Source organism: Tinamus guttatus, unplaced genomic scaffold (assembly GCF_059628265.1).
Source record: "Tinamus guttatus ecotype Peru unplaced genomic scaffold, ASM5962826v1 Tinamus_guttatus_pri_ptg000033l, whole genome shotgun sequence".
In the NCBI taxonomy this organism is placed as follows: domain Eukaryota; kingdom Metazoa; phylum Chordata; class Aves; order Tinamiformes; family Tinamidae; genus Tinamus; species Tinamus guttatus.
Window position 1 is genome coordinate 2,352,126 of NW_028288567.1, and position 25,768 is coordinate 2,377,893.

The 25,768-nt window shown below is 43.5% G+C and overlaps 1 protein-coding gene across 1 annotated transcript in view; it reads right to left on the reverse strand.

Moving 5' to 3' along the window:
- Nucleotides 1-7,869: 7,869 nt before the first annotated feature.
- Nucleotides 7,870-25,768, reverse strand: part of PTPN14 (protein tyrosine phosphatase non-receptor type 14) — a 66,240-nt gene continuing 48,341 nt past the window's right edge. The window contains exons 12-18 of the mRNA XM_010221363.2: nt 22,867-24,368; nt 20,365-20,508; nt 19,199-19,417; nt 15,499-15,627; nt 14,286-14,520; nt 12,051-12,214; nt 7,870-8,135 (exon numbers count right to left, since the gene is read on the reverse strand). Of these exons, the coding sequence (XP_010219665.2) occupies nt 8,007-8,135; nt 12,051-12,214; nt 14,286-14,520; nt 15,499-15,627; nt 19,199-19,417; nt 20,365-20,508; nt 22,867-24,368 (2,522 nt within the window). The 3' untranslated portion in view covers nt 7,870-8,006. The remainder of the gene's footprint in view (nt 8,136-12,050; nt 12,215-14,285; nt 14,521-15,498; nt 15,628-19,198; nt 19,418-20,364; nt 20,509-22,866; nt 24,369-25,768) is intronic.

Here is a 25,768-nt window from a genome sequence, read left to right on the forward strand (position 1 = left end):
TTAGGCTCTTGTGCAAGTTAGGCCAAAGTGGATTTCAGCAGTGGCTTAAACCTATTTTAAAGTTTGTTAGCGGTTCAGGGAGGAAGAATCTGAAGAAACTTGGCTTTCTAATGCACCTACTTAGGAAAGTGTAGAGTTGTTTCATCAATTTAGATCAAGGATAGGCTGTTGCTTTTAAAGGAGGGAGAGGCCAAGGAGGGGGAGCTAGCTCCATCCTTTCAACCCCATACACTGTTGAGTCAAGCAGGGTGGTGATTAAAGCTACCTGAGCCTGCCTTACTGCTTGTAAAGTTGGATGGAGGAGACAGCTCATTGCTGTTATCAAGGACTTCAGCCTATGTTCTTTCTGTAAGCACTGCTCTGAAAATAAAACTGCTCTGGAAAAGGGTTGGACTGTGTTCTTGAAAGCTGCTACTGCTCTAGCAAGTGCCGGTGGACTAAGAGAGCCAAGGCCACGTGCCCGAGCCCCAGGCCTTAGGAAGCATGTGCTCTAGGTGACTGTGCTTGTCAAAGTTTATTTATCTTAGCAAACAGCCCTTTTCCAGGAGAAGACCATGTCTCTTTTAGAAAAGGGAAGGATTGGCTCTGGACCTGTGCAACTTCCAAAAATGATATCAGGCCAGGGAGAGCAGCAGTATGCCCCTATAAAACTGGATTGCTGTTTACAGAAGGTTCTTCAAAATTCACTGTGGGTCTGGCAAGGGAAACTAATGGAAGGAATATTGCTGCAAATGTAAAACCTTCAATTTGCAAAGGAAATAACAAACACAAGCATGGCTTTCCTTGAAAAAAATGTTTTATTGTATACCGTGAATATGAAGGACAGTCTTACCAAAAACAAAAAAAAACACAACTTTGTGACTGAAGACATTCTCATACTTGAAAAGGCATTTAAGAAACTATTTACACAAAGGCAGTGAGAGGTAAAAAAATTACTGCAGTCAATTAACGCTGAATAGAACTTTATAAAAAGAGAAAGAAAAGAAACAGTGCAAAAATACTGTCAAAAGTAATCAGTTCTATACACAGGATAAAACTGACAAGCATAAGCTTATGTACTGATATGAATAATACATTAGAATATAAAATAGCATGCATAGATTTTTTTAAAGACTTTCGATAGTATAAAATAGTTAGGCTGTTCGGAGGCAGTGGGCAAAGAGCAGAACTGGTGTCTCACTTGTCTGCGAACACACACGTACAGGGGAGTGTGAGATGGTTAAATCACTGTTCTGCACTAAACTGTCATGTACAGGGAGAAATACAACAGGGATCATCACAATACTGAAGTAAAACAGGACAGGAAAATCCAGTGGTGTAAAACTAACTTAACCATGTTATTTCATATAACGTGTCCCCCACAGTTATATATGGGAGCAGCACAGTCGTCTGCATGTGTAAACTTTTTTCCTTTGTAAAATACTCAAAGAAAGGTACTTTACTGATGAGGAAAATTGTGTTTTCCAGAAGAAGCAATCTCAACAGGATAATCAAACTGCTAACTGGTTTTGGCAGTAAAAAAATATTTTCTTTTAAAAAACTTGAGTAGCAGCAAGAAAATACCATACACAAGAAGTCCTTGTTCATGTAACATATAATTGCATTGTGCAACCCACTAACACAGGATGTTGTGAAGGCCAGAGGAATAAATGGGTTTAAAAGAAATTAGGCAATTTGTGGAAGATTGATCCCTCAGCATTTAATTAAACATGAATGATGAATGAAGCACCTCAGGAAGCCCCCCCTAAATCACTGACTGCCAGGCACGATGCTCAAGGGGCTGAACACAATATGCTAGAGCTGGTTCTGGCATTTCTTAGCGGTGGGAACGAACCCCTACCAAATACAGGATGTCATGGAAGTATTTTGTAGGAAACCATCCTCATTTGCTCTTATTTGTGTATCAGGCAAGACTGCTACTGAAGTATTTAGAAGAACAAGCCAAATAAATTTAGAATAAACCACTCACACTATATTCACTTCAGGGCTCTCCTTAACTATTAGTTTTCCATTCCTGTTAAATAGTGCAGGGATTGTTCAGGGAAAGCTGCTCCTTTACTGCTGACTTTCAGCTCGCCCTGCGGAGGGCAAAGCCCTGTAAGAGAAGCGTGTGGGAAGCTCTCAACAAGGGTGCACACAAGACCCTGAAACACCAAAGCAGCTTGCTGAAAAATGGCTGGGAGGAACGGGGCAAATTCACTGTATCTAATGATATCAAAAATATTTACTTACTTTTAAAATACATATGAATGGCTATTTTTTGACCCATGCGCTAGTGTTTCGTTTCACCATTTAACAGGAGGTTGCCTAGGGCCAAAGCCTCCATCTTCCCTTCGCCCAACAGCCCTGCCTCCAATTGCAGCCTTCCAATCCCTGCAAGTCCAAGCACCAGAGGCTGCAGGGATAACGTCCTCCGCTCGCTGAGTGCACAAACTGCACCAGGGTCTACAGGAAGACACCTCTAGGCAAGGCTCAGAACAAACGGGAGACTCACTCGGGCTTTCAGGAGTTTTGACCTGTTGGCATCAAAATCTACACTCCAACTGCCCATGACTGTGGTTATACATTAGCAGGTTTACATCTGCTTTTATAGACTATTGGATAAGTAACGTTTTTAGGCAGTCCTGGCCTTACAGGATGAGATCTGGCTGCTTGCCCCTTCAGTACCAGGCATCCTCTACCGCATGACACGGGAGCCACGCTGGTTCTCCGCATGCAAAGCTTGCTTTCCCCAAAGGACGGTGGCAGATTCTCACTGTGCCCTCTCACCGATGCAGGAGCGATGCTAGAGCAGCACGGGTGCTCACCCGTGCCAAGCACAGCATCCACAAACCCCGGCGAGACCGGCAAGGGCTAATCCAGCCCTCGGCCCATCCGCGGGGACCTGCTGGGAACGCACCACGGTCACTCAGCCCCGAGCCCCGCGCAGCCGCTCTGCTGCTGGACCCACCGACAGCCTTTGCTTTGGGGTCACCTGCGGCTGTAACGATACAGCCAGGAGGGGGTCAAAAACTAAAACACAATCATTAGCCTAGAACGACCTTCTCCATTGAAGCACTGACTGCTGCTCGTTCATTTCTAAACTGTTTCACCCTTTGCATTTCTGGCTGGTTAGAGGAAAGGAATAATTAAAAAAACCTCTTGAAATCATGTGCATATTTAATATTATCTTAGTTGAGGCAGCTGATTTAAGTAAGTGGAACAGAAACGTACTTCAATAGAAAGCTTTAAAATGACTGTGTTAGCAACAGGTTGAATAAATTCTCACCAGCATGTCTCACCAGCTGAAACACTTTCAGGGAAAAGGCATTTCCACTAAAGCTGAGCATTCAGCCTGGAGAAGAGAAGGCTGAGAGGGGATCTAACCAGTGTCTGTAAGTACCTCAAGGGAGGCAGTGAGGAGGATGGTGCTGGCCTCTTTTCAGTGGTGGCCACCAACAGAACTAGAGGAAATGGCCACAAACTGAAGCACCAAAAGTTCCACAGGAACTTAAGGAATTTTTTTTTTTAACAGTGAGGGTGACAGAGCACTGGAACAGGCTGCCCAGAGAGGTTGTGGAGTCTCCTTCTCTGGAGATCTTCAAAACCCGCTTGGATGCAGTCCTGTGCCACGTGCTCTAGGTGACCCTGCGTGTGCAGGGGGGTTGGACTAGATGATCTCTAGAGGTCCCTTCCAACCTTAAGCATTCTGTGATTCTATGATTTAGGGCCAAGCTCCGCCATCCTCCACTGCAGCGCGTGGAGGACAAAACAGGACATGGACAGCACTGAGCAGCAGCAAAACTCGGCAGTCCTCTCTCCCATCCCTGAATCCAGAGTGTTCATTGTGAAATGCTCAGACCATAAGCTACAAATGTTAACCAAAACTTTGATGCCAGCGATCTTAATACCTCCACTGGTGTGCTGTTAAATGGCAATATTAAATATACATTTAAAAAGTGCATGAAAAGACAGGCAAACATAAGGGAGCCCTACGTCAGGCTTATCCAACCATTTTAAGTTCTCTCTTGCAAAGGAAATGAAGGAAAACAGGCTAAATGTGCCGGAGTGCAACTGGGCATCCCTGGAAAACCCTGCTGTTTTATCAACTCCTTCGAGACGCAGCTCCGTTCTCAGAAAACTGGTGCATTTTCCCAAGATTTTCAACCCCAGCTCTACTCCAAATGGATGAATATGGTGTCTGGTAACCGCCCCATGGCCATGCTTTGATGTTAGGAAACGTGCAACCCACAAAGAGCAACTCAAAACTGTCCTCTTTTTCTGTGCAAACACTGCTGTTTGGTCTGTGGCACAGAAATTACGCGGTCCTATTTCTTTAAGTCTCCCGCTTTCATTCCTGCTATGACTAATGAAACTGGATACAAAATGCGTTTTCCTGTCACTCCCTAAAGGTTAGGAAATACTGCCCAAGCAATTCTGGTCTGATAAAACCACAGCAGGTTCAAAGTCAGAAGAAGGTTCGTTTTTTTCCCCTGTATCACATTTCAATCACAAAACACTGGCGTGCTGGAGTGTGGTTGCAAGCTGAGGTGGAAAGGAACCTCTGAAGACCTGCACCAGCCCAGATCTCCTATGATATTAGCAGATCTAGTCACGATAAGATCTAGCAGGAAAAATACATTGAAGTCAGATGAAAGGAAAAAGTTTTAAATTACCATTCTTTCACAATAAAAGAGGAAAAATGAGTCACACTGGCCTCTATCTACCATACCAGCCATGTTAGGAGTTAATTGGAAATGCTTGTTTACTATGTGGCCATTTATTTGCCTCATTAATAGGCACTGACTTAATTTGGAAAGGCTTTTTGGTGCCATTCTGTAATTAATATTTTTCTAAGACATCTATGATGTGCCTTTGCATAAAAGACATTTGCCTAATTTTCTTCCTTTTAAACACAGCTATTTACTTTCTTTTATGAAATAACCTTTTCTCTACTTACGGTGGAAATACTAGCATGCATTTCCACCAAAAATAGCTGAAAAGTAAGACGCGGGAACAGATTATTTTCCCTTCTGATTTTCTACTGCTCAATTCCAATTGGAGCAATGGGACTTGACAGCTCTGAGTTCAAACTTAATTCATCATTAGGAAATTATTCAAAAAGCCATAACGAGATAACTAATTTAATACACTTTGCTTTAAGGTTTATTCCTTGGCTTGTTTCCCAGATATAAAGCATTTCTGCGCAATTATCATGCAGATGCTGCTGAAAAGACTTTAAATGGTTGCTGCTAATTTAACAAGATATGTTGGCATGGGCAGAAGAAATTAGAGGAAAAACTGAAGTTGACTGAAAACTCAGGTGATCCTTCAAAGGAACATGGTCAAGATATTATAGCTATATAACTCATAAGCATTTGTGAGTAACTAGCAGTTCCCACCAGATTTCTTCTTGTATTATTAGGCCTGTACTGCATGGTGCCAAGCAAAACCACAGGGGAGGTTTAAATACATTTTGAGAAGCATTCAAGTACTGAAAGGTAGATTAAACTCTCAGATTTTAGGGAAAGGGAGGTGCATAGGTCCCTTTAGTGACTGTGCTGAAGCTGAGGGTGCATGTAGGCATAGGCCTTCATGCGTTGACATTAAGTTATCGTGACTTGGTCACATCATTTAAAACAAGAACAATAAAAGTTTGCAATTTGCTGCCAGAGAGGAAGGGAAATTTTAGAAAAGGGGCCTTATGAGATGCCCACAAATAAGCACAGTATTTCTGATTCTCTTAAACAGCAACTGCATCGCAAACTTTTTGGATTACGATCAGCGTTTTCACAGTAGGACACAACTAACCTTTTGGTACACACAAAACTAGGAAGATACCAAACTAGGAGGAGTGGCTGATAAACCAACCAGATGGTTGTGCTGCTATTCAGAGAGACCTTCCCGAGCTGCAGAACTGGGCAGAGGGGGAAAAGGGACGTGCCAAGTGCTGCTGTCCGGGAGGAGCAATCCCATACAAAGCAGGACAGGCTGGGGGCCAGCTGGAGAGCTGCAGAGAAGGACCTGAGAGTCCTGGTGGACAACAAGCTGCCCAAGAGCCAGCAAAGTGCCCTCGTGGCCAAGAAGGGCCACGGTACCCTGGGCTGCGTTGGGCAGAGCATTGCCAGCAGGTCAAGAGAGCTCAGCCCTGGTGAGGATGTATCCAGCCTACAGGGTCCAGTTCTGAGCTTCACAGTACAAGAGAGACATGGAGCTACAGGAGCAAGTCCAGCAAATGGCCACCAGGATTATTAAGGGACTGAAGCATCTGTCATACAAGAAAAGACTGAGAGAGCTGGGGCTGCTTAGCTTGGAGAAGAGAAGGCTCAGGGGAATTGATAAATGTCCATAATTAACTGATGGGAGACTCCAAAGAAGTCGGAGTCAGATGCTCCTCAGTGGTGCCCAGGGACAGGACAGGAGGCAAAGTACATAGGATTCCTTGTGAACAGAAGGAAACACCTCCTTGTGAAGGTGGTTAAACATTGGAACAGGTTGCCAGAGAGGCTGTGGAGTCTCCATCCTTGGAAATATTCAAAACCCGACTGGACTCGGTGCCCAGGCAACCTGCTCTAGGTGCCCCTGCTTGAGCAGGGGGGTTGGACTAGGCGATCTCCAGAGGTCTCTTCCAACCCCAACAGTTATCTCGTGACTTTTGGGGGACTTTTGGCCCACAGACTCCAGTATTTGACCTATCCCGTCTGCTACTGCTGAAGCTTTTCATTGAAGAAAGGCCAGTGCCTGCATCCCCCTCAGTGCCATGGCATAGCAGCTGGATGCTCAGAACAAACACACGCTCCTATCCAGCAAAGAGAAACACAGCGGGAAACTGGGAGACAGAAAAACAGGACATCAGACTGTGTATCTGCCAAGGCTGCAGGGACAGCACACAGACAGAAGCACCAGCCAGTAGGGTGATGATGGGGATGCAAAATCAAAGTCAGGAGGAGGACGAAATGCTTAGGAATTGGCAGGGATCCGGAAGCGGCTGCCCGAGAGGAAGGGGTCAGAGATGAGGATGGCTGGGGTTAGCAGGTAGGCATGCCAAGCAAAAGGAATGAGGAACTAGAAGATTAAACAAAACCTGAAAAATAGCTTCACCACAACGATGGCTAAGCCTTGCTACAGGGGCCCATCAAGGCCCTTGGGGATTTTTTAAAACTCGACTGGACATGGCCTTGGGTGCCCGATCCACCTTTGAAGCTGGTGCAGCTGCAAGCAGGGCTGGGACCAGAGTCCTCCAGGGCTGCTGCCAGCCTGGCCTGTTCTCCAGTAAACCTACAGGACAGGACCACGAGTCTGGGCAGGGGTGGCCAAGAGCAGGACTGGTGGCAGGAGGACGGCAGCTTACGGGGAAGAGAAATGGGAGAAAATGCTCTGCCCTTCAACCCACACTCACAGGGAAGACTCACTGACTGACCTCATCTCGTTCTGTGTTGTTTTTCCAGTACTTCATCTCTTAGGAATCTCTCCAAAGGACGGTAAAGGCCTCATTTTAAAGATCCAGTATGGTTTCTCTCAAGGACTAAACTGCAACTCTTATTTCTGTGAAATCTGAACAGTATTAGCACTCCGAGCCCTCTGCCCTCACAACTGCCTGTGATGATATGGAGTGGGTCTCACTTTTGCCAAGAAAGCCACACATCTGGCTCCACAATATTCTTATTGGAGAAGGAAGCCTACTGCCAAATAACTGTTCAATTCATAAACTATGTAGCAAGCTAACAGCTGGTATACTACACCTGTAGAGAGGATTGCTTTCCCTATGAACACGTTACAACGCAGATCAGTCATGTCAAATGTGGTTCAATTTAAAAGTTACTTTAATAACTTGTGAAACTTATGGTAATTCACAAGTTATTCCAAGAAAAATAAATTATATCGGGAGACTCTAGTAAAGAATAATCACTGCTTACTTTCAAGACAACTTGAGTAAGTACAATATATGCACACAATGTTATCAAGGCAGTTCCTCTCATGAGCAAGGTTCAGTCAAATCCAGAAAGTGTCTGGAATCTTTCAAGAAATTAAATAAGTCTGGAGTTCTGCAGGAACTGGATGAGCACTTGATAGACAAATTTGTACTGCGCTATGGTCTGGATCATAAACATTCGCTGCTCCCGCAGGTGTCTCAGCATCACTGGCACATCCACCTTCTGTGAAGTAAAGGCAGAAAAAAAGACATGAGGATGTAGATTCATTAAACCCAGCAAGCACCATTTCACCTGATTTGAAGATAAGAACATAGCTGGCAAAAGGAACTGTATTATAGTTAGATAACATAACAAATTATCACCAACTGTAGTGAAATACCATTTTTTTTGCAGAAATTTTTTACATAGCTTCAATGAGTAAAACAGTATTACATACATATCTAATCCTTTTCCCAGTGAAATGGGAATTTCTGAACCAACCTAAATAGGCTACATGACAACTCTTAAAAAAATGTGTGGGTATATCTTTCTACAGAGTAAAGCTTTAGGAAGAAGATGAGTAACAACACTTCATGAAGAATTTGTCCTCCACCTCCTCTAGTTTGGAGTAACAATAGTGGGTAGTTTCTTACATGTAGTAAGACTTATAACTGAGGAACACTTACGCTATCAAATAACACAAACTGCCCTTTTGTCCATGTACCATTTCTCACCTCGGCCAACGCATGGACTAAACAGCAGCAAAATAAGGTATTGCTGGAGGCAATCATACAGGGAGTTGATTTCCAAGCCCAGTGTAAAATTTCTGGAAAGTTTAAATACAGAAATCACACTGCGTATCCATTTCTGTACATTTTTACGAAATTAAGAATCTCCTTCTATGTAAACAAGTCCAAGCCAATATAATATCAATTTCTGGAAACAAAGCTAAATATTCTACTACATCCCCAAACAAGTCACTGCAAAAGGAGAGTTCTGGAGAGTCAACAAGCGTAAGGCCGTGTAAGATGTGATGAGTAATGGTGTATTATTTTCAGCGGGGTGCAGGGGAAAGCATAAGCTCTGATTTTCAGTTTATTCAGCTAATCTGGAGAACGCCCCGCTAGGGAAGCCGCTGAGCACGAAAGGCACTTGCTTCCCACTGAGCAAAGTCACCTGGAACTCGATCGCACCTGAGCAGCTGCAGCAAAAACGCAGGCCAGCTCCGACCTGCACGGCCACGCTCCCATCTCAGCAGTTCAGTACGTGACAACTTGCTAGTTTTTACTAGGCCTGTAGGTCCTAATCACTGACCATCTGCACCTTCTGCTGATGGCTCCGGCTCTGATTTATCTCAGAAATGAAACAGAAGCTCATCTTGCTTGGGACCTTCCTATTTGTGTTCAACTACCATTCAACCCCAGAAAAGCAGAATCTTGACATTTAGGCTCATCACAATGTATGTCCATAAAGGGTAAGTAGTATTTTGCTAAGGCGGCATCTGCAAAAAGAAAGTTTAAGTGTTGCTTATTTTTATATCCAAACTAAAATATGTTCCCTATGAAGATGTCTGTAACTGCAATCAATTCATGTCCCAATGCCAAGTCGGAACTAAAAGTCTATAGAGCCTCAGTTAATTTGTTGTTGTACATGTCTGCAGCAATAAGGACGTAATGATGTGACATATTACTTGCTATATATAGCAAACTACTGAAAATACATTCCTGCAAGCAGATCTAAAGAGGTTTAGATTCAATCAGCAAGTGCCCAGAAGCCACAGAAACTAAAGCTATGCAATTTGATTAAAGTTGATTAAAACTGGCTTTCCTAACCCTGGAACCCTCAAAATCAAGAGACTTGTTCCTAGTTCCAGCACTGCTTCAGACTTCCTGAGATCTGTATCAGGATTTTTAATCTTAGTTCCTTTTCTTCTTCTCTGATATGTTAATACACCTATTTACTACGAGTCTTTTGAGGAAATCAGCTAACTTGTAAGACGGTAAGCATTTTAAGTAATTTTATTTCAGGGAAAAAAAGCAACAAGTAACCTCGCTTCAAAACAAAACTGCTGCATGAAAAAGAATCCTCTGTGCACAAGGCAATATCTGTCACAAGCTAAAAACAACTTAGCAAGTAATGAAATGTTAGGCCTTATGTATTTTTATTTTTTAATTTGGTTTTAATAAACCAAAAGTAACAACTTAGCACAATCTTGAGGAACAAAGCCCTTCAGGAAAGTTGCTTTCCATATTAATAACCATTTCCACTAATAATCAAGTGGAAAGTATTTATGCTTTAATTAAGAGACATCAGAGAAGTTCCTTATGAGCGAGCGCTACCGTCAGCTCCTAGTGAAGCTGATGAGAGTTCCTCTGAACACACAGGCCCGCTCCCATGCCCAAATGTCTGGGCACCTCCTTTACCTTCAGCTGCTGCTCGGATATTTTTGGTGGGATAGGTGCCTTCCACAAACCGCAGACAAACTGAGGTGGCCAGGGAGCTGCACAGCTACGAGACTCTGTTGCTGGCACACCACGAGCATGCTGAGGTTGCTCTACAGCAGACACAGGCAAACATTGCTCACAAGTGATTTAAGCAGGGACCTTATAACTATCCAGATTTCTTCTGGAGTGCAGAAATTTCACGGCTGCTGTGTGAACAGCAGGAGCAGCAGTTTCCAGATGCCAGCGCATAGGGAAAAGTCAAGCGGGCTCGAGAGCCAGACCCACTCCTCACACAGGAGCAGTCTTAGTGACCTCAGTGCATGTGTGAAGGCTGCAGCACTCCCATAGCATACGTGTGGGTGCCCTTGGCACCTTTTTGTCCTCCATAAAAGGAATCATGTGAAAAGGAAAATGAAGGTTAGCAAAGAAGAAATAAGAGCATGAAAAAGTAAGAAACCACACTTAAGTTGTGAAACAGCGGTCCAGGTCAGCTTCAGCCCTAACAAAGCTCAACCAAAGTTTGAGGAGGTTCATCATGCTCAGAAGAGGCCCAGTATGTTCAGGAGATCACTTGCAACTACAACATGGTGCTTCTTTGCGACACAGCTCCATCTTGCATCTAATATTTCTCATCTAGCAAAGAGCAGTAAGAAACTGGAAGGGGATAAGAGAGAAGACCAACATGAAGCTTTGTGTCCCTGTTTAATAAATGTCCATGAAAAGCAAAGCTGACTGGTACATGCCTCCCTTAGGACTCAGGGTTTTGAGTGAGCAAGAAAGTTTCACTTCATACAGCACCTTGCACTGAAAGGCCTCAGTCCATAACTTCATAGTGACACACAAACTAAGTCAGCAGTTCTGCTCCTTCAGGTATGTACACCCAGTGCTCCCTGCACTGCAAGTGACTCATCCAGCAGATGAATAATCACTGGGAGGGACAGATAACGTGTCTATTTGGATCTGTATTCTCACCTCTGTAAGAGGTTTTGCTCTTTGAGCAGTTCCTTTGGCGATAGGAACCCCTCAGGTCAACGGCTGTTCTGCCCAGGTTGGAAGCGCATGGGCACTGCTGCTGCAGAGGGGTGTTTCTACTGCCCAGCTCCCCAGCAAAAAAGGGCACAAACGCAAAGCAAGCAGCTACACAAGGTTGCTCTGCCAGTGCTGTTCTCAACACTGCTCCAGATAGTATGGCTAAGCTTGTAACACGGGCTGTTGCTCTTCAGCACACATGCACACACTGCTTTTTAAACCCACAGCTGAGTTTTGTTCCAAATGAGATTCAAGAGACAGTATGAGAGAGATGAGGGAGTCTACGCAGTGAATTTAGAGAACAGGAAACATTGGTTAAAAGACCTTGGAAGCTGGCATTTTTTTAGCCTCTTTTTAGCCTCAAGATGCCCTTGTGGACATGCTGTCTCTAGACTGCTAATTAAACACTGGTATGAATTAGACTAAACTCTCAAAAGAGAGAAATAGGTCCTAATTTTGAATGCATTAAACTAATATTAATAAAAATGCATACAAAGCAACCCAATGGTGACCTGCAACAAGTAACTTGCCATGGGAAATCTCTGCCTGTTGCATATAAGGCCCCTGTTTCACAAAAGCAACAGAAAGCAGGCATTTCAATACCCTTTAATTTTCAACTCAGCAGCGTAGCTATAGTTGGCTAAGCATGAGGTCAGGGTTGGTCCTGAAGGAGAAGCTCACTCACCTCGTTATGCTCCAAGCACCCGATCATGAGCTCTGTCAGGATAACCACGCCGGTCCTGCCTACCCCTGCGCTGCAGTGAACCACGATAGGAGGGTTGCAGTTGTTGCTGCTGTCCAGCACACTGTTGGTATGGCGGCGCACCGACTGTATCTCCTCCAAGTAAACTGCAACATAAACCACAGACAAGGCTGCAGAAATCTACACAGTGAGACATAAAAAAGGTATAAAACATGCAAAAATCACTCTGTCAGAATGATAGCCTTTTTTTTTTTTTTTTTTTAAAGTATGTGCTAATTATTTTGGCCTGTGTACACTGAACAATGGCGAATCCAGCAAGTACCAGCTGGGTGTCAATTATTACTTGGGAGTTTGCTCCTTCAAATTAAATAGTTCTTTTAAAAAATTAAATTCTATTTTCCCCTCTGCAAATCTCCAGGTCCCCTAAGCAGATGATTCTAGACATTACGTACAGCAATCCCTGCTATTAGCAGTCTGAGATCAAAAACAGCAGTTAAATCCCTTTGAAATGTCTGCCTGTCAAAGACAATATCAGATGGGAAGCAAGCATCCATCTGCCCCCTTTTTCCCCCCTTTTTCTTTCTTTCCCCCCCCTCTTTTCTTTCTTTCTCTGCTCAGGCTTTGTTTCTCTGCAGCTATGAGCCCTTCAGGGGGCTCGTTGCCTGTAGAACACGTGGTCCAGAAAGTGCAAGAACTGGCAACAGGAATCTTCTGCACCTCTTCCAGCAGTGCCCACAAGAGTGTATTCTACCACCAATCTGCACAGAGCACCTTCTCTGCTCATGTTGGAAGCCCACATTGTTAGACAAGTGCACAACAAACTAGCTCAGGTCGTGGCCTCTAAACATGATTCCAGCATAATCTAGAAGCACCTCAGAGATGACAGACCTGATCTGGACAGGCCTATCAAGATGCATAGCTCTAACCAGTCTCTGGAAAGCCGGCACTGAGATCTGAGCCAAACTCTCCTGCCTGAATTCCTTACAGCATGACTCTGCAGCCTGGGTAGTCCTTGATACAGGCCATGTCTAACAGTCCTACCAGCACCAGGAAAGCACCATTTTAAAGCATGCTATGAAGGGGAATTGTACTTAGTAGCAAACAGTGTGCAGAGGAAATGGGGACAAGCCTGTCCCAATTACTGCTGTGCCCAACCACAGCTACAGGGTTTGGTAAGAGAAACAAAGCAGAAAACAAACTAGAAATTGGGCAGTGAGAACAAACTGAATAGCTCTGCCTTCAAGGCAGATCCCTTCGCACTGCTTTGCCAAAGCTGAAATGTTAATTCTATTTTTTGTCCTGGAGAAAAGGAAGCTGGGAAAAAGAAGCACATGCAGTTGATATCAAGCTTATTCCACGCAAAGAGGAGCAAGGTGCTGAAACAGTGTGGCTACACTGAAGCACATCAGTGCTGGAGACCACATACACTCTCCTTTGCTGATAACCTCATGATCTCTGTATAACACACCACTGTGGCACCATGGATGTGGCTTTGGTTAAGTAGTGGCTGAACTGCTATTACTTAACACAGTAGCATTTATTATTTGGTGAGGAGTAGAAAATATTAAGTCATTAGAGATGAATGATTATGTTTTCAGAAACGCATGTACCAGGACCAACGTTTATCTGGGAAGGCTCTTGGCATTGCCTGGGTAAACACACGGTTAGAAAAGTCCACACTGCCTTGGCAGTGACTGTGCCCATGATGGAGGCCCCTGCTCCTGTGCCGTACGTCCAAAGCACCTGGGTTACCAAATCCTGGCTGTTAGCTCTTGAGGCCTGCTATGAAACGGTGGAGCTGTGCCACATTTCACTAGTGTCTTACCCAGGCCTCCCTCACCACATCTGTGCACAGCCTAATACCCCATGCACTCATGAGCGAGCTGGAAAGTAGCAAAAACTTACACTGACAGAGCAGCCACAGCAAGGATCCGGCTATTTAAAATTTCACGAGGCTTTAGCACTGCAGCTGACACTGTTTTTACCTCCTGTTATGGCCGAGCTTTCAGGACTGGGATACTCAATTATCTCATCTCTCTCTCTTTTTCCAAACTACAGCAAAGCCTGACCAATTTTAGGCCTCCACATGTCACAGCAATAACTATTTAATAGTTATTGTAGTGATTTTTTTAGTTATCTCCAACAAGTGCAGTGAACTGAATTCAGTGTGAGCAAACTTCTTTAATGTCTTTCCCCATGCAAGTTCAGAAGTCTTACACAAAAAGCCTTGGACTTCTTCCGGACAGCCATGGTCCGGCCAGTCGGTGTACTGCAAGTGCCACACAGTCCTCTCCTGCCCGGACAGGAGGTGCTTGACCTTGAGCCCCGTGGTCGCGTAGCAGCCCGAGTCGGTGCGGAACTTGGTCGTCACCTTGAACTTGCCGTAGGTGGCCGAGCTGTGCTTGGAGCCCAGCTTAGGCCAGTAGCGATGACTCTTGCTTCTTCCTCCCTCCTTAAGTAAACAAAACAAGAAGAGAGGGCATGAATAAAACACCCGTTAGCTGTTGCAGTTATGGTTTTCTAAAAACAAAACACTGCAGATAAGCCAAGTTCTCTCACTTTTCTTCTTTCAAACAATGGCAAGAGCAAACAGCACCCCCATGAAGTAAAGAAAGTACCCAGTAAAGCTCTCAGTTGTACCTTACTCCCAATTCCTACAGTGAGAGAAGGATTAATATTTACATAGGTAACAGACTCATTAGAAATGGGAAGAAAAAATTCTTGCCTCAGGGCAAAAGCCAACTATGGCCTTCAGCAACTCAGCAAATCAAGTTCTCCTTGGGCAGCCGCCCCCCTGCATAGGGTAAGAGATTCTTCCCAGCAGCTTTTAGGGACCTGCTGTGGATCAGTCTCAGGAACAGGACCTGATGTCGTACGGCATCCTCTGCGTTTTTGTTAAAAGTAACCAGGCATGAGGCTGAAAGCCACGGCAGCAACGTGTGCCAGGTTTTATAACATAGCAAATAGTTCTTGGATTACAATAGAAATAACTGTTTTGCTTGGCATATGAATAAAAAGACGTTTTTTTTCTACTGGATACTTCTACGGAAACACCAGCTTCTGGTCTCTTCTCAGCTGATAAGAGTGATGGTATGCAGAGCTGGCCTTGGATGGGGTGGAAACCTGTGTCCTTTCCAGCAGGAGCGGCTCAGGGCTCCTCTCGGATTCCAGTGGAATATATTTGCTTTGTTTGGCCAAACTGAAACCAAGAGGGGAGGGAAAGGGGGTGTTCTTCTCACTTCACTTCAGTACTTGCCAAACTGAGTATTAGAGAGTTACAAAATACAACATTACAAAGTTTGCTTGTACTGCTGTAAGATAATAAAAGGAAGAAGGGCTGTTGATAGAAAAACAGGTTGCTGGAGTGGGAAGTGATGATAACAGAAGATTTGCTCACATCAGAAAGAACGGTGCTCTGTGATTCACATACCTCTTCTGCCGTGACCATGGCTATAACATTCACCCCCTGTTCCCATACCATCTGCCAGAAGTCATGGCACGTGTGTGGCAGAGGTCCTTGCGTGGCAATGTAGTGCCACTCTTCCCCACCTACAGCAACCTGGGAGAAAGCGGGGAAAAAAAAATACAGTCAGTATCACAGTGCCCAAACTGCCCTTTGAGCACAGGAGACTGTAATGAAACCTTTAATGTTTATTCCTTTACCGTAGCTCAATAATTTGAGCTAGAACGATCCTTTTCATAATAGCAAATCTGATAAAACACAGACTTTGGTGTTTTCCAAGGCCTTTTCTGATGCCCACAAACCTAATGCTTTCAGCAAAATGTCACCCATATTTTTGCCATTGCAGCTGGATCCCATAGATGAAATAAAAACATTTATTTAAGGCCCTGTTTCCGAGAGGACTTAAGTTACTTAAATACCAATAAACAGCTGACCCACTTCCTCGGGCTTTATGACAAACTCACAATGAAATAAAAACTGAGCACCAGAGGATATGTCCATATGCATTTAAAAGGCATTGCTTGCCTGCAAAACAATACACAGTTGTGTGGAAAGCAAAATGTCAAGAGTGTTTTGCACTAGGAAAGCTGAAGTCTCTGCTGATTAAGGGCCTCACTTTTTTTTTTTTTTTTCTTCCTGAGTAGAAAAATAAAGGAAAAAAATTGCTTAAGCAGAATCCTGCTACACATGGCCAGAGCTGTGCCCAGCTCACACAGTTATGCCCACACGTTGTGCCGAAGATAGGGCTCCGATTAGGAGCCTGTTCCTGGCTCCTGATAAAAATCAAGACAGACTGTCAGGCTTCATTTCAAGTTTATCTTCCTCTTTCTGTTTTTTTTTTTTTTTTTCTCTCAGTTTAGATGCTGCAATCTAGTACAGAGTAAATTGAGTGCATTGAATGACTTTCAAATGCCAGAGGAAATGCAGAATTACCTACAGCTATGGTCATGCAAACCTATTTCCCAACACATCACCGACCCGTATTTCTGACCTTGCAGAAATATCTGTGTATTTGCATAACAATGTACAATGAAATAATTTTTAAAGTACCAAAACAAGGATTTACAAAGCCTTAGATACAAAGAACTCCAACACTTTTAGAGATACCAGACATCATTTAAAAATATGCCTACCAGTCAAAAGCAAGACCAAATGAAGTAATTATCCTGAGAAATTAAAATATTTTTCCTTCTCAGACTAAGACCTTCTAGTTCTACATGTTAGGTCAGAGCCACTTTTCACAACAAAGTTATAAATCCCAGAGAAAAAGATTTACAACAAAAGTGCTGACATGGCCATAAATATCAAGGTGCTGGCGGACAGTGCTCTACGGAGCAATCAATAATTCTGACAGGTTTAAGCATATACTATGTTTGAGGTAGAGGTCTTTGAATACATTTTTTTTCAGAAATAGAATTGGTTTATTTGTTATTCAAACAGCTGTTCATTAAACTGAGCTGTTTGCTTTTGCACCTGCAGTTAGTGCAGCATTTGAATGATAACCTTTTCTTCACCGCATTGAGAAAGGCTTTCAACCCTTTATATTGAGCTGACTTTCTTATTTGGTACTATATGTTATGGGCCTTTGTGATCAACCACTTAAAAACCCAAGACCAATGCAGGCAAACTCACAAAGTTCTTGGACAGAAATGCAGGCTGTGCAGCACTGACGTGGATCTGGTCTTGCACTTGCATAGTGGTGTTGGCAAAATATTCCCTAGTGTTTTATGCTAGTCCTGGTCTGACTGCAGCAAACAGATATAATTGTCTTAAAACCCCTCTATATTCCGTAGTCCATACATTCAATTATGGTTCCTGTGTCTGGTATAGATGACAACCTTAGCATCATAACAGCAAAGCCCAGTTGGAAATAAGCAGAGAAATCCTGAAATTCTGTGGGAGCTGGAATCCTCCAGGCATGGATCTTATCAGGGTGATATAGGAGTTTTCTTTGTCTACTGACTTTTGGTCCAAACATGCAGCCTCCCGGCAGCCAATATGAAAGAACCATAAAGAGTCTGGAGGGAAGCGATGCCTGGAACGGTTACTGCGCACCGGTGCCCTGGCTGCAGGATATTAACAATTCAATACTGGGCTGCACACACACACACACACACACACACACAGCGTGCTACTGAGGTACATTCACAGATGCGATTTCACCTTCTAAGCCAAAGAACATCTGCTTGGCTTCCGCAGCCACCGCTTGGAGTGCGAGAGGAAAATACTGGCAAGGGCTGCTGTCATACGCTGGAAACATTTGTACATATTCCTGGGTGCTCTCTGGATGCAAAATGAGTGCACTGACACACAGGGTAAAATGTGGACTAGTAACTGGCCAGGAAAATTTCTTTTCTGGCTAGAATGTCCTTGTGCACACAATTTATGTTAGGAATCTTTTTTATTTTTCCTTCCTTCACCTCCCACAATGTAAATGAAAAATTTGGGGTTTAGGAATTCATCACCCTAGCCATGCCTGATTATGCAAAAACTCAGTATCTACAACCTACCAGGCTATGGGAGAAAAGCGATAACCTGCCAGGATCCTGTTTTAGAAAACTGCTTTCAATCAACAGGATTTAACACTGTAAATCACAACCAAGGAGACGAGCAATTCTCTTTAAGCTTAAAAAGACCTTATTCCATAGAAAAAAAAAATCAACAGGCTATGTTTGCAACTAACAGTCAAATAATATCTTAAATTGTTCCCATGTTGAATTGCCAAGTAGTATTTTGACAGAAACTTATTCTGACACATAACTGTGTAATATTGTAACCAAAGAAAATTATAGGAATCTCAGTTCTCTTTATGGAGACTAAATAAATAAAATAGACACTCAACCCCCATGAAGTCAGGAAGAAATATGGAAATTATTTACATGTAGAACTGCAATACGTATGTGAACATGCGTTACTCTGAGGGCTGCATATGTTGTTTTGCATGTAACACTGCATGCATGGAACTGCCCCTCTGTTTTTTAAAAATAAATCCTGCATGCTAGTGATGGAGAAAATGACCTTGCAGTCAGAGGCTGCACAGCACTTCCGTACCCGTCAGGGGCAAGGACCTGTTCTGTCAAGGACGCAGACGGGTGGCTGCAGTCTCACGGTGACCTGCCTGGCTACTGGGCCTGGTAAATCACAACATGCATTGTCCGAGTGGATAAACTTTCCCACCACCTGATACCCTTATCAAAAACCTCCACTAGGGCACAACCTGAATATTCTCCTCTCTGGGAAGAAGACCCTCTTGCCCTGGCTTTCTGCTGCTCTTTCTTTCAGGTATACAGTCATGCCAACTGTGTCGCATTGTAGGCATTGGGGCTGGTATGAATCATTTTCAGAGTTTTTAAGACCTGGGCATCTTTCTACATTACCCGAGAAAGACATTTCATAAGCAGCTGGCAGGGACAGGCACAAAAAAAGTGGAATGCCTCCCTAAAATGACTTCCAAGTCTCCTGCAAATAAATCATCTCATACATGTTAATTGCTCTGGGAATTCAGAGACGCATATGTTGACACAAAGGTGTGGCCACACATTCCGTTTTGATTAATTTACCTTTCCATAAGTTCCAGAATCACAGAAAACTCTGCTGTGCATCCACACACATGGACAAAGCCCTAACACACCTTCATTTGCAATGCAAACTCCAAGGAAGCTCTTACCTTTATGTGTGAAGCATTGATGTAGCCTGAATTGTTTTCTTTGGTTGGCACCAGCTCTACTCGGTTCTCCTCATAAGGAACAACCTCCCTGATACGGTTGCGCTCAGTGTTTTCAGGCAAGGCGGCAGTGGTGAAGATCCCATCGGCCTTTTTCTTTGGAATCTGCTCATATTCTGTAAACACCATCCCCTCTTCCAACTTCCTCTTCAAGATTTTACACTAAGATTTAGCAGAAAGGAATATGAAATGATTAACTGTTCCTAGAAGGATGTCAATGTGCCAGTTCTATACATTTCAACGTATAACCATAATATCTTTTTTCTTTTGTCAGCTGCAGTTATCTAAGGAAATATGACGGACACCATCAGCAAATCTTACATTCCTGCTTTGGACTGGAACATTTTTAGGTCAGAGAAAGCAAAAGTATGCTATATATTATCCTGGTTCAGTATATAGTTGTACACTATTTCATCATAGCAAATATTTGTAAAAATATTTTAAATTTCTCTTTGTATGAAAAGATCCCATTGTGGGAAGTGTAGTGTGGTCTACATCATCTTACTTGTATGCATGCAGTTTCTGTGGTTGTATAAAACTTCGCATAGGACAAGTCAGAGTAAATTCAGTCTGCATACCAGACAATGCAGGTTTGCAAAATGCAATTGGGAAAGCCAGAAAGAAAGATTCCTTGCAAATGCCTCTCAATATTTGATGCCAGTAACTGTTTTTAATTTCTGAAATCCCATATACATGCACATCTGCAACCATTAGGACACATGATTTTTTAAATTTAATTAGAGACATTATCTGCTCTTGTTAGTTGTATCAAAACATGGAGAATAGCACCTAATGATGATCACTATGGAAAGACTCCCCAGTCAAGTTAAAAAAAAAAAAAAAAGTGTCAAATATTAGATTTACAACCTGATCTTGAATGACATTGAACAGCCTCGGCTTTCACTGACCCCAGTTAATTTTACAGCCATTTAATGTTTTGCTTAACGTTGAAGATGCATCAGTGTTAACCACAGACCTTTGCCACTAATGGCTCTGAGGGCAATTACAGGAGAAATGGTTTCCCACTCTAAATGAATTTTTAATACCTTGGAAACTTCCGCTGCTGAGAACAAAAGAAATGAGTAGTGTTTCAGAAGGCTCCATCTTACCCTCTCATCCATTGGCACCTTGGCTACTTCATCCTGGCTGTCCTCCGGCACACGAACCCTTGCAACCGAGAGCCCATTCAGTGCTGCCAGCATCAAGGGCCTCTTCTGGGCCTCCAGGCCTGCCATCTTCTGCTTTTCTAGATTCTTTTGGCAAGAAAAGGCATGTTTTCATTTCTGTGTGATTATTTATAATGCCAGTAAAATGCTGGAATGTGTTTTTAATCTCCAAAATCTGCAACTCTCAGGCCAAGGAATGCAGATGATCACCATTAGCATCGCAAATTCAAATACAACCTCTATTCTTCCTGCTAGTCCTCAAAGGCCTGCTCCTACATGAGCACAGAATTTTAATTTCAAAGAAGCAATCCCATCGTATAATGCAGTTTACATGCCATCAAAAGATATACAAATACCATCTTGAGCATTTTCCTGTAAACACTACTCTGAATGCGGGACACACAAAGCGCCACCCTGTTATGTTGAACTAACGCTACTGTAGCCAGGATATCTGGGGCATCTTTTAAAAAGCATCAATTTCAATCTATTGCAACGAAAGGGAAAAAGGCACTATAGTTATTTCTCTTCTGCAATGTTAATACTTAAGAAACGTTCTGATGTACTCACTTATTAGGGGATTCAGATAGCACTCACTCTGCATTTTACATTAAAAACGGAGCTCAAAAATCCTAGAGAAAAAGCCTAGCAGCAGCGACCGATGAATATTGTTTATTACATTTATGCATCGTATACATTGCAACATGGAGAATCCAAGTATGAATTTTAAATTCATCCTGCTGCCCTCCTTATGCCACTGGGAGCTGAAACATCTAGAAGAGAGACAGACAATCCCCTCAAGGACCAGAATGAGAAATATTTTATTCCATTTCCTTGATAGCTTTTCCTGCCTGCGTTGGAGGGAGAGCTGTACACCAGGGAGGCCTGGTTCACAGCATGCATATGAAAGCTGTGGTTACCACACGGGCCAAACTCGACTCCTGCAAACACGCTAGCGAACGCAAATGCGCTCAGACAAATGCAAATGGATGGATTTTTCAAAAGCCTGTGAGCTTCCTCATCACCATTGGGTTCCTCCAAAGCACTACATAAAACAAAATAAAAAAGGAAAAAGAAAAACCAAATAAAAAACCCCAAACGCTCCTTTTTTTTTTTCCCTTAACAAGTTTTCAGAAAGGAGAGAAAGCAAGAATTATTCCTTTGCTTCAAGATTAAAAAAATACTTTAAATGGTAAAACAGAAAGCTTGTGTTTAAAAGATCAGGCTCACTGAATTACAGATGGTATAATACGCAATTCCTGTGGTAACAGGAAAGCTTATATATCTTAAGATTCCTGAACTAGCCTGAAACCACTTTAAAAGCTAAGAACACCCACCTGCTTCCAAAAAAAACTTAACCAAACTGTATGCACTGAAAAAAAGAGCAAAGGCTGATCTGAATGATTATCCAGAAGAGGAGCACTCCAACACCTCTCTTCTCATCTTGGTTTGCTTCCTGAAGTCCTTTAACATCCTTTTCAACGTACTTTCACTCCCCAAAAGGCCAAAGACCATATATATGCTTGTTGTTACACCACACCTCTGCAGAATTTATATGTGAGAGATTATGTTTTATAGTCGGATATCTATTTTATGTTTAAAATGCATGCCCCTATAGGGATTAAATTCAGTGTGCCACAATATAACTCAGTGGCACAAGTTTTGAATCCCAACCATCACATCAGTGCAAGCAACACTTGATAAGCAAGTAGCATTATTCATCATTTAGAAAAAACTCTTTGAAAATATGGTGGTATTTAAATTAAGTCACTGCTATGCAAGGACCCCTCATATTCTTTCTGTTGCACACAGTGGCACTCAAGTCTTTAGTAGGCTTTATACTAAATTCATTGTGGACTTAGAAGAACCGTATTTCTCATATGTGAGTATGTGAACAAGGAGGGAAAAAACAACCAAACAGATCTCCAGCCTCCCAGTCTCTACTTCGCTTGCTTCCAAAATTAGATATCAGGTCACTTGTCTAGTTATTGGCAAGACAGTCCATCTCTACTCTCTCACCAGTGTTTTATTCAGACAGGTATGTTATAGAAAGCAGCAGGAAAGGCAATCGAAAAGACAATTGAAAACAAGCCAACAAAAAACCTCATCCGCTATGTTAGCTATTATGTAACTATTCCACATCCCTGGAAAGAAGGAATAAAATTCTGTCAAAAAAACAGAGTTCCCTATTCTGCAGCAAATACATTTCAGACTCAGTCAGCCCCCGGTCCTATGAAGCGCCAAGGTGGCACCCTTGGTGAATGCTTTATGACCAGCCACGTCAAATTTTAAGTGGCGTTTAATAGTACATTTCATAAACTTAAGCAAATCAGCACACTTTCCCACTTTCCCCCCTGAGTTTACTGATCCCAGAGCTTTTTGGGGGTACATAAAAAATTCCATATGATTACCAGGTTTGAAACCACTGCAACGGAGGAAGGCACTTACCCTCATCATGATTTCTCGTTCGATAATGCTGTCTTCAATAGAAAACATTTCAGAGACAGGCCTTTCCTTCACGGGCTCTTTCTTGACCCTCTCCTTCACACTTGTGAGGTCAGGCTCTGAAATCGAGGGCCCAAGCGAGGACCCATTTATTGCCACTTGATCAGTTCGAGATACACTAATGGCCTTGGATGGCCCTGGCCTCATAGCTTTGGCCCTGGCCACCGCTACAGAAACACTAACATGGTCCTGCCTCAGAGCTCCATTGCTGACACTTTTCCGAGGCCCAGGATATTCTGGAGGAGGTTTATTTGGTATCCTAGCCAGGGCAGCTTGCAGCTGAGCACTATATTCCATGTTCTCATGGAGGGCGGTCATCTGCGACACAGGCTCTGCAGTTTCTTCCTCCTCTTCACTTTCGCTGCTATGTATCAGCATCGTGGCGTCAGAGAATGTCTTTTTGTGATGATAGTGAGGAACCTGCTGAACCTCATGTCCCATCTGAACCGCCTCTTCCGGCTGCACCTGCTCTCGCAAAGTATTCCTGCGTGGCAGGGGGGCGTTCAAAGTTTTGAGCGCCATGGCCTCTATACCACGTACCATGTTGCTGATGACCTCCAGGCTGTGGCGCTTGTTCGCGGCCGCGTGATGCTTCACGGCCATGAGGGGCTCGCTGACCTCCTGCAAGGACTGGCGGACGACGGGCGAGCTGTCCTCCTGGAACGTCTTCACCGAGAGCTGCACCTTGCGCGTGACCAGGTCCGGACTGCTCCCGCTCACGTACTTGTGCCGGTGGCTGGCCAGGTCGGGAGTGCTCGTGGCAGGACGTGGCCGTGGGTACGGAGGCGGGGGTCTGAACAGGTAGTTCTTTAACATGTGGGCAGTGTTGTAGTTCTGGCCGCTTTGCAGCTGCATGTTAGCCAGTTCTGGGGTGCTAACCGTGTGTGAGATGGCGCTGGCTGCTGTCTTGTTTTGCACAGTGTTATTGGGGTTCATTTGGTCAGAGGGGACGACAGGTTTGTTATAGCTGCCACCACCACCACTGCCCTGGGGACCATAAGTAATAGTGTAAGGATGTCTCTCGCGAATCTCGGGCTGACTGTAAACTAGGTCTTCTGGCTGGTTGTAAGCATGTGTGTTTCCAATATTCAGATTCCTCAGGGACTGACTTTGGCTATCCATCTGGATCACTCCCCTCTTCATTTGCCTCATGACAGTTTCATAGTCTGGAGTTGGCCGGTAAGATGGTACTATGATTGCACTGTGTCTGTGGCTGGGAATATAATCTGCTCTCATAATGTCACTTCCAGGGATGCTCAGGTTGGAGGACATTGGAGATGCCTGAATGAAGTTCTGGGAGCGATTAAGGGAGTTCATGCTGTGGGCACTGCATACACTCCCATTGGGTCCATTACCATTTAGGTAGCTGAAGTCCACTGGACACCTGTCCAGGCTAGTCTGAGACCTACCGTAGAAAGCTTCTTCATTTCCATGGAAAATGCTGTCTGCGTAGAGCAGAGATAAAGATGAAGACAATGTAATGTACAAGGACTCATTCAGTGTTATCAGAACTTCAAATGCATTCTGCACCAATGATTAAAGAGGCAGCTCAGTGTACAGCTGCAAGGAACATTTAGTCTTGGGAGCATCCTTGAGTCACTGATACTGTACCAAAACAAAGCTACTGACATAAACACTGCTGACAGTTAGCAAAACATGGTAGCTCAGATCCCTGTTGGAGACATGAAAGGGGAACAGGAGGAAGTGTTTTTGCCTGAGGTGACAAGAAAGAACAAAGGCATCTTCTTCCTCAGCATCCTGGAAGGGTTCACCACTGCTGCTTTAAGAATGCAGCACTGACAGCCCTTCAGAATCCTAAAAATTATCCTATGCTTTCTATTGATTAATCTATCCTCTATTACTCAGAGTACTTCATTATACTTCAGACTAAACCAACAAAGTTTGGGCACCACAGAACAATACAGGGGTGATAGGGGAAAAAAAAAATCTACAGATGTGCCAAAAGAAAATTAAATGATTCAACAAAGGATGACTGAGAGGGAATTAAAAGGGCAAAGGTGTCATTTTGGCTCACACGGAATGACTTTATTGCAAGACTGCCCATGTCAACAATACAGAGAAGTCTGTGGAAAACTAAGGGAACTTCCCAGTTCTTCTAAAATTGAGAATATTCCCTATCACAGTCCCTGTTCCATAGTAGAACAGTGCTATTCACTACATCTTCTACTGTGTGCAAGGCACAATACTGATGGCCTTCTTGTAAAACTTACCAAACTTGACCTTAAAATCAGTCATACCATCACTACTTTAAAATACAGTCGGGTCTGGCTAAGGGCTCCTCTGCCAGTGAGGGCACTTCAGCTGTAGCTCTCATAACTGCAGAGAACACAGCCCACAGATCTGGCTACAGGTATTTCAAAAGGTGGTGTGGTTAAGGGTGTGAAACTCGAGCTGTTAGCGGCTCGGCTCCATTCCCAGACTTGATCAAAGTAACCTGGTACAACCTCGTAGACAATTTATTTGTCAAAGAGGGGGGGCAAAAGCAGGCAACTCCCCTTAGTTCTACCATGAGAGCAATGCAGTGAGATGCTGATGAAAAATCAGTAGAAAAGACCAGGATACCAATTTCCCTCTAGAGCAAAAGTTATTTTCTGTCTCCTTTTCCCTCCCGTCATTTCTCTCCCTGCCCCGAGCTGGCACAGCCTTTGAGCACAGCCATCATACTTTCCTGGAAAACCATTTTTCGGTTCACTGGACTGGAATGCCAACTTTCAGGTCCATATAACCATGCACAGATATTTTAGGAGAAATTTGAAAACTGAAATTGGACTTTAAACAGAAGCCTTTCTGCAACATTAACTGTAAAACTGCTAGTTCTCCTCCA